The sequence below is a fragment of the Salvelinus sp. IW2-2015 genome, linkage group LG25 (assembly GCF_002910315.2).
Source record: "Salvelinus sp. IW2-2015 linkage group LG25, ASM291031v2, whole genome shotgun sequence".
Taxonomy (NCBI): Eukaryota; Metazoa; Chordata; class Actinopteri; order Salmoniformes; family Salmonidae; genus Salvelinus; species Salvelinus sp. IW2-2015.
Window position 1 is genome coordinate 26088212 of NC_036865.1, and position 17229 is coordinate 26105440.

At 41.6% G+C, this 17229-nt stretch overlaps 2 protein-coding genes across 2 annotated transcripts in view; one reads left to right on the forward strand and one right to left on the reverse strand.

The window, feature by feature from the left end:
- Positions 1-4103, forward strand: part of LOC111951897 (transmembrane protein 150A-like) — a 59903-nt gene extending 55800 nt beyond the window's left edge. The window contains exon 8 of the mRNA XM_023970217.2: positions 412-4103. Within this exon, the coding sequence (XP_023825985.1) occupies positions 412-656 (245 nt within the window). The 3' untranslated portion in view covers positions 657-4103. The remainder of the gene's footprint in view (positions 1-411) is intronic.
- Positions 4104-4874: 771 nt separating this feature from the next.
- Positions 4875-17229, reverse strand: part of LOC111952013 (S-adenosylmethionine synthase-like) — a 17667-nt gene continuing 5312 nt past the window's right edge. The window contains 9 exon segments of the mRNA XM_023970417.2: positions 4875-10086; positions 10407-10540; positions 10766-10948; positions 11115-11207; positions 11341-11466; positions 12626-12750; positions 12753-12881; positions 13103-13225; positions 13874-13951. Coding sequence (XP_023826185.1) covers positions 9984-10086; positions 10407-10540; positions 10766-10948; positions 11115-11207; positions 11341-11466; positions 12626-12750; positions 12753-12881; positions 13103-13225; positions 13874-13951 — 1094 coding nt within the window. The 3' untranslated portion in view covers positions 4875-9983.

Here is a 17229-nt window from a genome sequence, read left to right on the forward strand (position 1 = left end):
AGATGGAGGGGTGTTTGGAATGTGGGAGAGAAGCGAAGGATGGGGGGTGGAGGAGCTGGGTGAGGGGGGTGGAGGAGCTGGAGGGTGGGGAGGGGGGTGGAGGAGCTGGAGGGTGGGGAGGGGGGTGGAGGAGCTGGAGAGTGTGGGGGGAGAGAGGGTATGAAATAGGGAGTTGAAGGTGGATAGGAATGTTGCTGCTGTAGTCCAATATAGGATACATCCACTCTCTACAGCTCTCCACTAGTGCATAGGGCCCGGGCTAGGGTTTGTTTTGGGACTTGGACATCCTCTTCTCATGTCAGTCAGTCTGTCTGTTAGTTGTGCTCCTTGACCTCCCTGCCTCTAGGTGGGTTAGTCTCTGTCACTGTCTGTAACTCTGTTAGAGCTGCTCCTTGACCTTCTTGCCTCTAGCTGGCGTGTTCTTTATCCAGGAGAGCTTCGTCCTGCAGCACGCGTCGGCCATCTTTGAGTGGGTATTCTGCATCATCATCATGCTCTTCTACGGAACCTTTGCCTTCGAGTTCACCGGCGTCACAGGAGATACTGTGATGGTGCTAGCCAGAGGGGGAGCCCTGGGGCCCAACAGGAGAGGCCACAAAGTGGAGTCCCTAGGAGGTCCCATTCCACACCCCCCTGAGTCCATGTCAATGCTGTAGTCCCTGGGAGAGAAGCCAGAGAGCTTGCCTGTACCATTATTAATCTGGGGGAGGTGGAGGGACTTCTGAGTATCCATTGCCAAAACACCACCATTGCATGGTGTGAAGTCGACTATGCCAATGCCACGTAATCCCGGGGGAGTGGAGTAGACACTATGGGGCAGATGGGAGTTGGTACTGTTCCCCTGTCCCAGCCTCAAAAGACAATGCTTGTGTTTGCACGTCACTAAAGGAACCAAATCCTCTTTTCCATTTCTTTCATTCCCCCTTTTTCCAGCCAAAGGAGGAGTTGTGCTTTACAGGAAGTTTTCCCTGCTGCTGTCTGACGTCACTGTCGTCTGGACGCAGGTTAAGAGAGGAGGGCAGGCCACCAGACGGCCAGAGAGAGAGAGCGAGAGGCTATATCATGAGAAAGAGAGGCTGAAGGAAAACTAGAGGAATGCATTAGAGAAAAGAGATACTGGCTGTGTGGGAGAGCTAGGCCTGTGTAATGTTAGATTTGCACATGAAATCTCTTTATTTTCAGAGACCGTTTAGTGAGCAGACAGCAGACCCCCAGTTCTAGAGTCCAAACAACAAGGCAAAAAGCTGCCGTCATTTGTTCTTTAAAACGCACAATAACAATACCATGACACCCGGGTCTCACATAGCTCCCAATATGCCAAATGGAATATTTAAAATGGTTAAGTTGACTCTCCTCACATGTAGTGAAAGACTAGCTAAAACGAATGTGTTCATGACATGGATGCTTTTCTGATTAACAGTATCTTGGTCATTGAAACCCGGGTTTAAACCTGGGAATATCTGGCTGCCAGAATTACCTTATTTTTCTACTGAAGCTATGTAAACATGCCTTATAAAGCTGGACATTGTAATGCAGACTACAAATATCTGTTTTTTTCCCTCATGGTTATTAGATAAACTTGAGTATATGGGAAGCCAAACCTCCAATAGTATTTTATATGTAATGTCCAAAACATTTGTATTTTAAACTTTTAAACTGTAAACCAGCTAATACAAGCCAGAGCTGTGCCTGGGCTGATCGAATTAAATCACAGAAAATCTGAAAAAGTCTGAAAAATAGAGAATCTATTTATAGTCAAAGAAACAATGAGTGGACACGCCTTCTCTATTTCAGAGCTCCCTTTTTTCTATTTGTCAGCCTGCGTGTCAATCTGTTTCTGCTTCAGACAGCTTGTTACCGTCCCAGACGGCGTGTTACCGTCTCAGTCAACTTGTCAGTTGTTTTGCAAGGGTACAATGTATTGTTGAACGCTGAAACTACAGAACAGTCCTACACCCGGGTTATCTTCTTGGCTTTGGCTTTCTGTTCCTTTAGCTTATCCTGGCATAGGGACAAAAGGGAACGGGATGGAGCTTCTACTTGCTGCTGTTCTTCCATAGAATGTAGAAAACCATCCGTATCCATTCTCCTGCCTGGAACTACACTGTGCCAAACTATCCTCCTGCATTTCAGAGCTTGTGCTAAGAGATCTTATTATGCAAATCTGTCTCCACTGTTTCAAAGCTGCCACATTAGCTATGATAATGAATAATAAATTGGTGGTGCTTATATTTGTCCTATTTCATACATGTACAAGTATGTGTTAATACGCATGTGATTTATTATAAAAATATTTTTTKGGTGCATATCCCAACTCTGGCTGAGACCCGTGGAGAGTGGGGTCATAGCCATTATCAACGGCGACCCTGGAGCAATTAGGGTTAAGTGCCTTGCTCAAGGGCAGATCAAAATATTTTTCACCATGTTGGCTCGGGATTTGAACTAGCAACCTTTCGGTTACTGGCCCAATGCTCTAAGCGCAGGCTACCTGCCACCCTAGCGGCGGTGGATTGCAGAACGATATGTAGAACCTATAGTTTTACATTCATCACAACAGCTTGAAAGTGATTCTGAGAGAGTTTGTCACTTACTGATGAAGTTAATCTAATAGTAAACATTAGTAGACTGGTGTTTGTGGAGGGAGAAAGTGGTCCATTAGCGCCTTTTAGTGTAGACACAGATTACTGCACAGAGCTCTTTTACATTTACGTCATTTAGAAGACGCTCTTATCCAGAGCGGCTTACAGTAGTGTGTGCATACATTTTCATTCGTACTGGTACCCYGTGGGAATCGAACCAACAACCCTGGCGTTGCAAGTACCATGCTCTACCAACTGAGCCACACGGGACCACCATGCTCTTCTATTGCTATCAACTGGTTCAAAGTGGCCTTATCAACTGTTGGATGAGTATAAGGCCTGTGTATTCTGACTGAATGCTATGCCAACCAATCCCCAACATGAAGTTCATCATCTATCTGTATGGGGGATATTAGTGCCAGAAAATGAATTGAATTCTGATTTAATTGAATCTCGGTTTTCAAGTGGCCTTTAAATGCTATTTTCTTGAAACTGTCTTAATAAATCTCACTTACCAAGTATTGACTTACTCTGCCAAAGGTTATCAAATCATATGAGAGAGCTTCAAGAAGTAGGATGATGTTTTCACCTAGATACTTATCTAGGGTCAGTTTAGCATATTTCCTCTTTAATGGTTAGGATTGGGCCAGGGTTAATGTCTACGCTGAGCATCGTGGTCATTAGTCACCAAACGGAAATAAACTGGCTGAAACAGGGAGGGACTAACTGGACTACCTGTCCAATGAAAAATTCAAATTTTCACAGTCAATTTTGGAACATTATAAAACATTTTCCGTTAAATGTCTTAATGAATATGACCCTTGTCAATGTTCTGTTTCTCTGTTTACTGATCTACCTTCAAACTTTTGCCTCTCAGGAATCTGTTACATCACCAGCTGGCTGCAATCAGTGATTCTAAACAAAACTTCACTTTTTAAAGTATATTGTGATTTAGGGAACTTGTTTTGACCAGTGGGTTGATTTTACTTTTCAATATTGTAGTGCCATTGGCTCTGCCCATATCTGACCTGTTGGTCACGCCATGGTTCCATTGGTTCTATGTTCTATACAGAACCATATATTTACATATGGAGCTGGTTCTATGCTTTATCAAAGAAGGTCAACACTATATTGTAGAAATAGCAGTGGTGTTTATAAGTGCTTCATTCAGACATCATGAATACGGTTGATGGATAATCGCTAAAGTTTGGTTGCGTTTTATTTTTACATCCAAAGGTCTCTCTAAGACTCTAAGTTGGTACACGTGTACTCACACAGAGTAGAGAACATTCCTCTATCTAGCTGTTGTCCTCATTGGTATGTTCATTAAGGTCTTACCTACCTACAGATATCCAAATTAAAATAGTGCCATACTCTACTGAAATGTAGAGAACATGTATGTGCCTTTTTATTTTGACGAAACCAAAGAAAGAGATGTTCCAGGTTAAGTGTTTGTTATAATGAGAGAAGGAAAATGTATAATTGCCTTAAATTGTTCTACAATAAAACTGTAAAATAACTTAACCTGTATTTCATCATTCAGTGTTCTTGTCCCCCCCCATCTCTTACACATTTCCTCCTCTGGGGATCAATAAAGTAATATCTTATTAACATCTTTAGTTTATTTTACTCACCCTCTCATCCCCTTTCTACGAACAATTCATTGCTAGGGAAAGGAGTAAATCTAGTCAGTTATACAACTGAATGCCTTCAACTGAAATGTGTCTTTGGCATTTAACCTAACCGCTCTGAATCAGAGAGATGCGGGGGGCTGCCTTAATCAACATCCACATCTTCGGCGCCCGGGGAACAGTGGGTTAACTGCCTTGCTCGGGCAGAACAATAGATTTTTACCTTGTCAGCTCGCCTACCTAATTATGTCAATGGAATAAAATACATGTCTTGGAAATTATACAAATAAGTTATCAAAGTTCCATATATAATATATTAAAAAGAAAGGAGGACCAAGGCACTCTTCATATAATTAATTAAAATGCCTTTATTGGTATGGCATGTTCAAAAGACCAATAAAGGCATTTTAATCAATTATATGAAGAGTGCCTTGGTCCTTTCTTTTTGATGACCAATTTACCCCTTTTACCAAAGAGCACCTTCTGTCTACCAAATGTACTATTGTGTACCTTAGTAGCGCTTCCCTTCCTCTTTCTACTATATAATATATTAACTTGGAACAGTGATATGTAGACACATTGCATACCAAGTTTCTGAGGAATGTGGATGTAATAAAAACCAATAACACCATGCATAACAACCCAAACATGCTCTATACACAGCTTTCTATGTTTTAAAATATTTTTATTGTGAACAATTATTTACATTTTCAGGTTTATACGCCAACTGTTAGGACTGTGAGTTTGAGGGTGGGGCGAGAACAGCATACAGTAACTTCTAGGTAAAGAGGGACGGGGGGGCAAACTTCCTTAGGACAACAAGGTTGGGACAGAGGAACAGATGATAGCTAGATCAGTACATCTGAATACATCACAAGGCTACAATGACTCCGGAGCAGAGGGTGAAGAAGGGCAGAAACACCCGCATTTATGTAGATAAAATGAAACCCCTTCAGGATGGTTTTTAACAATGTGCAGGTAAAGCATCTGTGAGGTATTTCAAGTCCTTCATGTTTCACTAACTCTGCACTCTGGAACATTTTGGAAGACTGTTTTATACAATATTCCCCTACTAGTTCCTTAAAGGTCCACTGCAGCCCTTTTTATATATATAAAACACTGGGAAATCAAGTTTTTGACTGCATTGGGCCTTTAAAAAAAATACTGGGCCCAGTGACTCAGAGTAAGACTTATAATGTAAACAGACAAGAGTCTATACAAAATACCTCTATACGGCGAGAGAGAGATTATTACTGCTTTTCAAATAAGACTCAAGTGAATGTCTCAAATGGTTTGAGAAAATGGAAGAAAGAGGGAAATTCTGTCAACATAAAATACTTCTGTCATGTTTGTTTGGGAAGCTCAATGTTATTATCCTCAGAAAGCACCATCTCAGGCATATACAATTGTACAAATTTAGAAACTTTAAGATGTCCACAAAATAATATACCTACTGTTGGCAGCATGCACTTTGGCAATTTATTCATAGACTATTTATGCCTATAGTAAAATAATCACAAGAATTAACTCACAATCAAGTCAGAATACTAAATACATCAAACCTTATCAGCCATCAGAGATGAGAACAGTTCATTCAAGGCGGCAAATATTGTTTACAGCGAGATCCCAGCAGCAGCTCTACAATAGCTCTAGACTACAGATGAAGATACAAATAGCATTTAGTCAAACAGGACTGAGCAGGGGTTCATAGACACATCATAAAGCATTATAAGGCCTTAAGAACAGTTATTAAGCATCCTTATGATGCCTTATAAGTGGTTATAAAGCCTTATTCTTCAAAGCTATTTCTACTGCTAGATTTGGTCAACTGTAACACACTGGTAAGAGGTACAGTATACAGCTCAAAACCTCCCTGGGATAAGAGACCTGTGTCGTCTGACTGCATACCTGTTGTTGGTGTTGTGTAATAGTAGTAGTGCATTGTAAAAACTGTTCTGCAGTATTGATGATATAATTACAAAATTAAGACTTGTGAATTTGATCTTTACAAATCTACATATAATATAAACCAGTTTGATACAGAGCAAAGATAAGAGTTGTAACTACATCCGAAAACCAAGTTAGAGGGTGATCTCCCTTCTAATATTTGGTTGATTGAAGGTTGTGGTTTGACCCCGCAGATACATATCCCGCTTCGATTATGGATGAATACCAATACAGGATTTATAGCACCATCTTGAGGTGATATGGACAGAGTGGAGGGGATAATATATATATTTTTTTTGTTGTAATCGTTTAGTATTTAATTGTTTTAATATAACATTTCAAATTACAATACAATACAACCATAAGACATCACTACATGTATATTTTTCTGAATAAACATAAAAAAGCATTAAAAAGTAGTGACGAGCGTCACAATTGACCCTCAGCTAAGCCCCGCCCCAAAATGTTTGACAACCAATCGCAGCGCTCCAATGGGTAACAACTGTCGTCGAGTCTGACATCCCACACGGAAAAGCTCACGTTTAAGGTTACATTCTCTCCGACTATCTACTCTGGTTTCAGAGCACTCTCATCTGAGTGTACCAGAGCGCAGAATAACTGACGGATTTACGAACGCTCAACACCCGTTGAATATGGCCGGTGTCAGTAAACGTCGGCAAAAAAGAGCGTAATTACATTTTAGCTTGCAGCAGTTACAGTCACCAACGCTCTGGATAACATGAAAACAGCCTAACCAGCTCTGCTAGGGCGAGTGAAATGGTCAGAGTGATTTGTTCTCTCGTTTGTGGCTGGAAGTAACTAGCAAGCTAGGCCAGAACACTCGAGCAACCCTACTTCTCGGCCCGAGTGTCCAGTGTCCGCTCTGAACGCAGCGAGAACGAAACGCTCTGAATTTACGAATTGACAATCTGACAATGCTCTGAATTTATGAATTTCCTGAGAGCACTCTGAGCGCACTCTGGCACTCCTGATTGAATTTACGAACGCACCCTAAATCACATGAAAGCCAGTGAGGGCTACGGCACAAACAGGGTTTTCTTCAAAAGTCATGTTTAAATGGCTAAATCATTGAATAGTGCACCAGGAGTATTTGCTACTGTGACTCCTGAAATGCAGAGCAAATTGATGGAGTATTTTTCAAATCCGAAATGATACTTGTTACATTGTTTGCTAGCTCAGCTGGTTAGCTAGCTCTCAGTCTCATTGACCACCAAACGTTACTACCTAGCCAGTTAATATAGCTTGTTTTCTCAAAATGTATGTTAGCTAGCTAAATTAGCAATGTTATGAATAAAACTCCCATCTGCTGTCAACATGTTTCAATATGTTTTTGCATGTACATTGATTGATGATTGATTAATTAATCTTATGCTACTCATAAATAACATAACTTTTTCGAAACTAATCCAATCTGTTACTTGGATTTCTTGCGCCTTTTACTGTAATGGTATTCCAGTTTAGATCAAATCAAATTGTATTTATCACATGCGCCGAAAACAACAGGTGTAGACCTCACATGCGCCGATATTTTTGTCTTCCCAACCGGCAGTCATTTAATCTTCCTAACCCGGCAGTCATTATAAATGCAGGTTGCGGGTGAGTACAAATTCCAAATGTTGGATATTCCCAATCTGTCTGGAATCCAATCGGAATTACACATCATTTAGCAATATATAGTGATGTGAGTTGCAGGCCTTATGAAATATGTGTTGTATTGTGTGAAACAATAATAACATATTTGCTTAGAATCACACTTGGTGAAAGTCACAGGAACGCATGATTGATGGATGAATGCAACAACCATGTCTCTGCCACTAACAAATAGTAATGGGTGGTAACTCTACAATTCACTCGAAAGGCAAGGCATTCTGTGAATATTGCAAATAAGGTGTGTGTTAATTGAACACCCTCATGCTGTGCATAAATCAATAGAATGAATGCTTCAATCCAGTTGACATTAGTAAAGTTTGTTTTCTCTTTCATCTCTGCTTCTCAATTGCAGAAAATACGTTTAGGGGCCGGTGCAATACCAAAAAAAAAGGGATCCCCCCCAAATAAAATCAGTTTGATTGGTTTTCAGGAAATTAAAAGCTGTTAAAATGTTAAAATGACCCAACATGTTTTTGATAAGATTTCAGTTCGGCTTGGATGCATATTTTATGTGGTTGAAATACGATCAGCTTTTATGATGCTGATAAAGATAGCACCTCCACCTTTACAGACGGACCCTAACCGCTCACTCTGTCTCACTCATAATATTTCTCCACTCCTGTTACGAGTCAAAATGTACATTTGGTGTATAATTTTACTGCAACAAATGCTTCATTTTTCAGGAGTTAATATTATATCAGGTTATGTTAAGGGTGTAGACCTACAGTTATGTCACTTTTCCATTTAACCCATCTGAACCGAACAGTTCCCTTGACGTGCATTTTGAAGTCCAGGTCTTGTGACTATCGAATTTGTATAGCGCCTCACAATTATCACACATAACATAGCTGGCACTGTTACCAAATATTTCCCTGGCCTTCCCTTCTATTTATTTTCAACATTCAATTTCTCAGCTTTTCTCTTATTGAATTAAACTCCGACATTGTCCTTTTTTGCCTCAGTGGGTCGACAAACTTTTTCTGTCCAAATTCCCAAAAGCATTTGAGAATTTGCATGTATTTGGCACACTACAGTTAGGCGCGCAGGCTATGCACTAACGCCAGATAAAAATAGCCCATAGATATGAATTGCACAAGAATTATATATTTATGGATTTTTAATGCACTGTTTTCTCTTTATTCAACCTGCCCGCCACTCACCCGCCCTTCATCCACACAATACTGTATTTCATGCCCCTAAACCCGATTGCTGGTTATGAGTCAAACCGCACATCACCAATTCACAGTTTTGAGGCTAAATGCTCTGCTTTATATATATATATATATATTTAACTTTATTTATTAATTTAATTTGTTTCTTTGTTTCTTTGTTTAATAGCAGAAGTGACAATGGAATCACTATTTGTCCAGAGTGAGTGTGAATAAATACTTCTGCATATGTAATACTTCTAACATGTCATTGTTTTGATACTAAGGCACATAAGTGAGACACAAAGGACACCTTTTATCTGAATGAAAATGTGTGGATTGTCTGATTAAAATCACAGTGAGTTCATCCTCTCTATTGACTGAAGTGTTTAATGTGATAGAAAAAGAGATGGAGGAGAGAGGGGGAGAATAGAGATTCCCTGTGTTAAGAGCTTGTTATATACTTGACCACGGGGGTGTTTAAGAGCTTGTTATATACTTGACCACGGGGGTGTTTAAGAGCTTGTTATATACTTTGACCACGGGGGTGTTTAAGAGCTTGTTATATACTTGACCACGGGGGTGTTTAAGAGCTTGTTTATATACTTGCACGGGGTGTTTTAAGAGCTTGTTATATACTTGACCACGGGGGTGGTTTAAGAGCTTGTTATATACTTGACCACGGTGTTTTAAGAGCTTGTTATATACTTGACCACGGGGTGTTTAAGAGCTTGTTATATACTTGACCACGGGGGTGTTTTAAGAGCTTGTTATATACTTGACCACGGGGTGTTTAAGAGCTTGTTATATACTTGACCACGGGGGGTGTTTAAGAGCTTGTTATATACTTGACACGGGGTGTTTAAGAGCTTGTTATATACTTGACCACGGGGGTGTTTAAAGAGTTGTTATATACTTGACCACGGGGGTGTTTAAGAGCTTGTTATATACTTGACCACGGGGGTGTTTAAGAGCTTGTTATATACTTGACCACGGGGGGGAGATGTTTAGTAGTTGAGCTCCTTGGGGACTTCCCAGGTAAACTCACTCCGGCCAAAGTGGCCGTAGCACGCTGTCTTCTGGTAGATTGGCCTCTTCAGGTTCAGTTCCCTGTGGAGAGAGAGATAAAACACATATCAGTTGCAGTTGCTACACGAATGTACACTACGACTGCTTGAGTAACTTAAAAGTCCACACAAATCTGTCAATGACATGATAAGCATGACTAACGTGAACTGAGTGAACTAAAACGTTAGAGGTGTTTGCAGCTCTCAAGATGGGTTCCGTAATTGAGCTAATAATATGACCTTCGAGCTGATATAAACCTCTATGTTTAATAGTGATGTGTGCAATGATCTACGACTACATGTTACAAACAACAGTTTTCCTTTGATGACCAGCTGGGGTGACTGCAAAGGTGAGGTGTTTACCGGACAATGACACCAGGTCGTAGGTCAAAGTTCTTGTTTACGATCTGCAGCAGCTCTCTCTCTGACTTTTGTGACGAGCCGTAGGTGAACACGGAGATGGACAGAGGGTGGGCCACTCCGATAGCGTAGGATACCTACAGTCACACACACAGAATGCCCTGAATGCTAACGTCAACGTTTGAGACTTAACACAAACCACTGATGAAATCTACAGCATTAGTGACAATCATGACAGTATAAAGTAAAAAGGAATTAACTGATGTCAGATCTGTCAGGAGAACTAATGTATTTGGTTGGTATTATATTGAGGAGGAGAACCCATAAAGTGGAGAACCTAGAGAACTGTGACGAGACCTCACCTGAACCAGCACCCTCCTGCACAGTTTGGCCTTGACCAGGGACTTGGCCACCCAGCGGGCAGCATAGGCAGCCGAGCGATCCACCTTGGAGAAGTCTTTACCAGAGAAAGCTCCCCCACCATGGGCCCCCCAGCCTCCGTATGTATCAACGATGATCTTCCTACCCGTCACTCCAGCATCACCCTGGCAGAGGAGGAAGAGGGGGTTGATATGATGGTTGCTTTAAGATCTGATCTTGCATAATACCCTTTGGTCTTTAAAGAATGAGAGATGTGTGTGTGAAGGTGAGGTGAGTAAACTTGTGTTTGTTCACATGCGTGATTGCACCCATTTAGGTTCTGAAATTCACCTGGGGTCCTCCGATGACGAAGCGTCCACTGGGCTGAAGATGGTAGATGGTCTTATCATCCAGGTACTTAGCTGGAACCACTACCTTGATCACCTGGTGGGAGGGGCATAATAGATTTCACTCGGCATCAAAGTGCTTTACATTGCGTTCACCACCAGGGCCACACATACAGATACGTTGGCCGAGTACTGAAATCATCTTCCTAGCAGTAGCATCTACCACATACCTTCTCCTTGAGCACCTCCTTCTGTTCCTCCAGGCCAATGAAGTCATCGTGTTGAACAGAGATGACCACGGTGTGGACCCTTATAGGGATCACTGCCCCGTGCTCCTGCTCGTAGTGTACTGTCACCTGATGGAGGAGAGGAGAGAGGGATGAGGGATGTTCTGTTGTGGATTTGTTTTTGTGTTTCTCAGTCCTGAAGGCAAGATACTGTCAATGTTTTTGGATATCAATAAAGTTTTCTAAGGGCCTTGGTGAACTGAACTGAACTTCAGACGTGGATGGATTTTATATATTTCTTTAATAGCTTTATCAACCAATCAATTGGAGCTCACCCAACAGGAGATTGATCACCTCAAAAATGACAATTTATGGCATTTGGAGTTCAACTCAGACCCTCCACCCCCAAATACCTGAATGTAACCCCTCTCACAAGGTCCTATTTTGGGCCAGTCCTCTTCCAGCCCCCCTCAAAAATACCCCTTAAACTGGAGACCCTTCCCTCTTCACTTCCCGCTCATAGGAATCTCAGGAACTCGAGAATTGCCCATTAGGTTACAGCTGCCTGAGGAAGGAATCCATTGGATGTTGGTCTGTTCCATTTCAGCTCCTTGCCCCTTCTCCCAACTTGAACCTAAGACATGTAGTGTAGGGAAAACTCAGTGGAGCTTCCACCACATTACTGACACCTATCCAGTCCTTTCATATCTGTGAATGTTGAAGGGAGTAGGTGCTAGGAGAAGAGGTAGGTGCTAGGAGAAGAGGTAGGAACGAGGAGGAGAGGTAGGAACTAGGAGGAGAGTTTGGAACTAGGAGAAGAGGTAGGAACTAGGAGGAGAGGTAGGAACCAGGAGAAGAAGAGGTAGGTGCTAGGAGAAGAGGTAGGAACTAGGAAAGAGAGGTAGGAACTAGGAGGAGAGGTAGAGACTAGGAGGAGAGTAGAACTAGGGGGTTAGAGATCATAACGACCCTTTGCTGTGATTTACGAGAGCACAACCGGTCTCTTCTACTCCAGACTAGTCTTACTACATGGGGTTAGGGGTCAACTCATCCCCATCAGCGGTATAAACAGACTAGTCAAATGGACTCATGTAACAACTTCCTAGTGGCAACCTCTCACTTTTCTTTCTCTCTCTTCCTTACTTCTCTCCCTTTTCTCTTTTCCCTTTCTCTCTTTCTCTGCTATGCGAAGCCTGTATACAACCCTACACCACTTCTCTCCTCACATATCCCCTCAGAGAGAGAATGAGGGAGAGAGAGAGTTCATTGGTAATTCTCTCAGCCTCACTTGTGTTTTAGAGTCGGGGCGGAGCCAGGGGATGGTTCCGTTGCGTCTGAGTTCGGCCATCTTGGAATTGAGTTTGTGAGCCAGGACGATGGTGAGAGGCATGCACTCCTCTGTCTCGTCAGTACGTAGCCAAACATCAGACCCTGGTCTCCAGCTCCCATGTCTTCCTCCTTCCTGTCGATGTGGACACCCTGAGCGATGTCTGGACTCTGCTGCTCCAGAGCCACCAACACATTACACGTCTTATAGTCAAAACCTGGGGAGAGGAGAGGAGGAGGGAAAGGAAGAGTGGAGAGAGAGAGAAGAGAGGGGGGGGGGGGGGAGAGGAAGTGAAGAGAAGAGAAAGAGAGTCATTATTATTACCCTCTATGTTTCTGATTCCCTGGATTGTGCTTCCTTACACTACAGTATGGATATAGACCAATCCGTTTCAGTAGAAAACATACCTGTTTGATACAACAGAAGCCTGTTTCTCACCTTTGTCTGAGTTGTCGTAACCGATGTGTTGTATGGTGTCTCTGACAACCTTCTGGTAGTCTACRTTGGCCCGGGACGTGATCTCTCCACACAGCAGCACCATGCCAGTCTTACAAACCGTCTCTACGCAGGGTGAAGATAAGCATTACCACTTTAGAACTGTGTTATAACAACCTAGGACACTTTGTACTTATGTAAGAACAACCTAGGACACTTTATATCTTCAGATCAGTGGTATTCTATGTAAGTGTGTCACAAGTTGTGTGTCATTGATTCGTAAGGTATTTCAAAATTTAGCTAGGGATCAATAACAACCATTTATTTTTTTGAGTTCATAGTGTAGAATGTACACTTGTGTCATTAGGTCAATATCCCAATATGGGGTCAGTGGGTTTCTTATGTGTTGTGTCCCAACTGTTATAATAGTTTATTTCTTTGAAAGTTAAGAAGTTATGTAAGAGAATATGAAAGGGTTTGAGTTCAAACAAAGTAGAAAGAAGTGCTAGCTTCAGACATAACTCAGTAGGAATAAAAGGTGAAATGCTTTTGGAACATTGTTATTGTTTGTTGCTCTGTGTGTTTCACTTAAATGTGTCCCCTTCCCTCTAATTTACCACAAGCAACCTTGTATTCTGTGTTTCATTTAAATATGTCCCCCAACCCAAGCAACCGTGTATTCTGGATGTTACATTCAAATGTGTTTGGCCCTCACTCACAAAACATCTTGTTATTCTGTGTTTCATTTAAATGTGTCCCTCCACCCTCACTCACCACAGGCGACCTTGGCATTTGGGTCCTGCTTCAGGTGAGCATCCAGGACAGCATCACTGATCTGGTCACAGATCTTGTCTGGAGAAGAACAAAGGATAGAAAGAGGACAAGAATAAACGAATAGAGAGGCCCGCCACCCAGCACATGGCTTGAATCATAAGCACACTGAAACAAAGTGTATTTGAGCGTGATGCGAATTAATAATTTCCTCATGAACAGGATTGTACCCATTGAACTTGTGAAACTTTTAAAAAGTGACACATTCCTTTTGCTGGGATAATCCCAGAGTACAAAAGAGCAGTATTTTTCACAACCAATGTTTTCCCCACCACACACAGTCAAACAGCTCTGTATGAATGCAGGCTTATACAGTATGCTGCATGAAGGATTGAGTCAAATTGTAACTGGCTAAATGTATTATGTAACATTGATTTACAGTACGTTATTCGTTCAAGGTGAAGTCCAGTTTGCACTGTACAGATTTGACCCTGCCTCTCACAGCAGAAAAAATCATCCTGCAGCAACAGGAAATGTGAATAATTATAATTCATGGCCATTTTTGTACGGGTTGATACATATTTCATCAGGGCAAATCAAGTCTGACATTTTAAAGTGGAAATTACAAACTCTAGAAGCCTTTTTAAATCTTGAATACACTACAATTTGCATTTCCTTCTGCGCAGGAAAATGATCTGCGACAACAGAGTGATCAAATGAATATTAAAGATGTAGTGGGGAAAGTGTTGGGAATGTTTGGGGTTTCATTCCAGTATCCAGTGTGTTTTTCAAACTGTCCCAGTGTCACTGCACAGCAGTGGTAGAACAATACTACAGTCCCCTGCATTCATCTTCTCTCCCTCTCTGTCTGACCACTCTGAAGCAACGTGTAGCATGTGTCTGCTTCAACACCAACATCCCATTTTAATGGACTATAATATTATACTACAGGGTACATATGATGTTGATTATCAGTGGAACAGTTGGACATTGGAACAATAGCTTGGAAAGACTTCTGGGTGTCAGTTGTGTCTGCTTCGGCCAACTAGCTACAAACAACCATGTACCCAGTGAACAAAGCTGGGTACATGTCCCCACTGGATAAAGCATTCTTCAATGCAATGCAACATTGTAGCTATGCTATCTCTTCCACTGTGGACGGAAGGAAGCCTAACCAGTTTACACTATGTGTGGGAACAGTACAGACCTCATAGTTGTTATCAGTTGGACTAGTGTGTACTAAAGCCTGTCTGCAAGGCCAAGCCAACGGCACATTGTAGCAGAGAACCTGGTGGCTTTCCTTCAGAGAGAGAGAGCGAGAGAGAGAGAGAGAGAGAGAGAGAGAGAGAGAGAGAGAGAGAAGCTGAGGGGTGGGTCTGGAGAAATGTAACCACTCATATTCATTGACAGAGGACTGACCATCAATTATATAAACATTTCAGTTTTAACTATGTTTTGAGGCTATACAGTGTTTGTTATTTACAAAGCTCATGAGGCATTTATAAGTTATATTCTTCAAGAATCAATTTAAGTCCAAAAATGGATGTAGCAACTAAGGACTAGCTTTAAGAAATCAAACAGGCTTCCGAGAACACAGAGATATACAAATGAAGTTGTCACGCCCTGGCCTTAGTTATCTTTGTTTTCTTTATTATTTTGGTTAGGTCAGGGTGTGACATGGGGGATTTATGTGTTTTATCTTGTCTAGGGGTTTTGTATGTTTCTGGGGTGTTATCTAGTCTAGGTGTTTGTATGTCTATGGTTGCCTAGATTGGTTCTCAATTAGAGGCAGCTGTTTATCATTGTCTCTGATTGGGAACCATATTTAGGCAGCCATATTCTTTAGGGATTTCGTGGGTTATTGTCTATGTATTTGTTGCACTTTATATATATAGCTTCACGTTCGTTTTGATTAGTTTGTTTAAGTGTTCTTCGTTTCGTGTTAAATAAATAGAAGAATGTATTCGTATCACGCTGCGCCTTGGTCCTTCTCTCTTCCTCCATACGAAGAACGTGACAGAAGTATAGGCCTATACTTTGTTGTTGTGGCAACATCCCTAACAATTTCATTTGTATTTGTTCTCCACTTGGCCTGGTGTGATCTCATGGTTTGGCTTCAGTGGTGTGGCATTATTCTCCTGATGTGACTGCAGTGGTGGAAAAAGTGCTCAATTGTCATACTTGAGTAAAAGTAAAGATACCTTAATAGAAAATGACTCAAGTAAAAGTGAAGTCACCCAGTAAAATACTACTTGAGTAAAAGTCTAAAAGTATTTGGTTTAAAATATACTTAATTATCGAAAGTAAATGGAGTCGCTAAAATATACTTAAGTATCAAAAGTAAAAGTATAAATCATTTCAAATTCCTTATATTAAGCAAAACAGACGGCACAATTAAAAATTAAAAATAAAGTATTTACGGAAAGCCAGGGGCATGCTCCAAAACACGCATTTGTGTTTAATGAGTCTGCCTGAGCAGAGGGTATGTATACATCTGTGTATATGTGTGTGACTGTGTATATTTCTGGAGGTATTCTCACACAGGGTCAGCAGAGGGTCAACACAGGTTCTGACCAGTTTGGTTAATCTAGCCCAAAGAGGGCAGAGTAGGTTTTAGCACTTCTGATTGGATGTGAATTTAACCTGTTTGGAGGGGAGACATCAGACCGTTTGGTTGCTGTATCAGAATGCACACGTTACAATAACAGCCAAATTAAACAGTAACATTGCACACACACGTCACTCTCTCTCCCCCGCTCTCTCAGCCATGCAACTCTACATCAGACCTCTACTCAACATCCCCCTCAGAGAGAGAGAGACAGATAGAGAGAGAGACAGATAGAGAGACAGACAGACAGATAGATAGAGAGAGAGACAGATAGAGAGGGGAGATGGAGAGGGAGAAACAGAGAGAGATAGAGAGGGGAGGTGGAGAGGGAGAAACAGAGAGAGAGAGACAGATAGAGAGAGAGACAGACATAGAATACAGAACAAAAAGACTTTGAAACGACTGGGTCCGCGTCCATAGATTACAAACAAAAAGACTGAACGACGGGTCGTCGTCCATAGATACAGAACAAAAAGAGTGAACGACCTGGTCGCGTCCATAGATACTGGAACAAAAAGACTGAACGACTGGGTCCGGTCATAGATACAGAACACAAAGACTGAACGACTGGGTCGCGTCTAGATACTGAACATAAAAGACTGAACCGACTGGGCGCTCTCCATAGAATACAGACAAAAAAGACTGAAACGACTGGGTCGCGTCCCATTAGGATACAAGAACAAAAAGAGTGAACGTAAGAAGGGGTTTTTTCGTCGTCCTAGATACCAGAACAAAAAAAAGAAGGAACCAA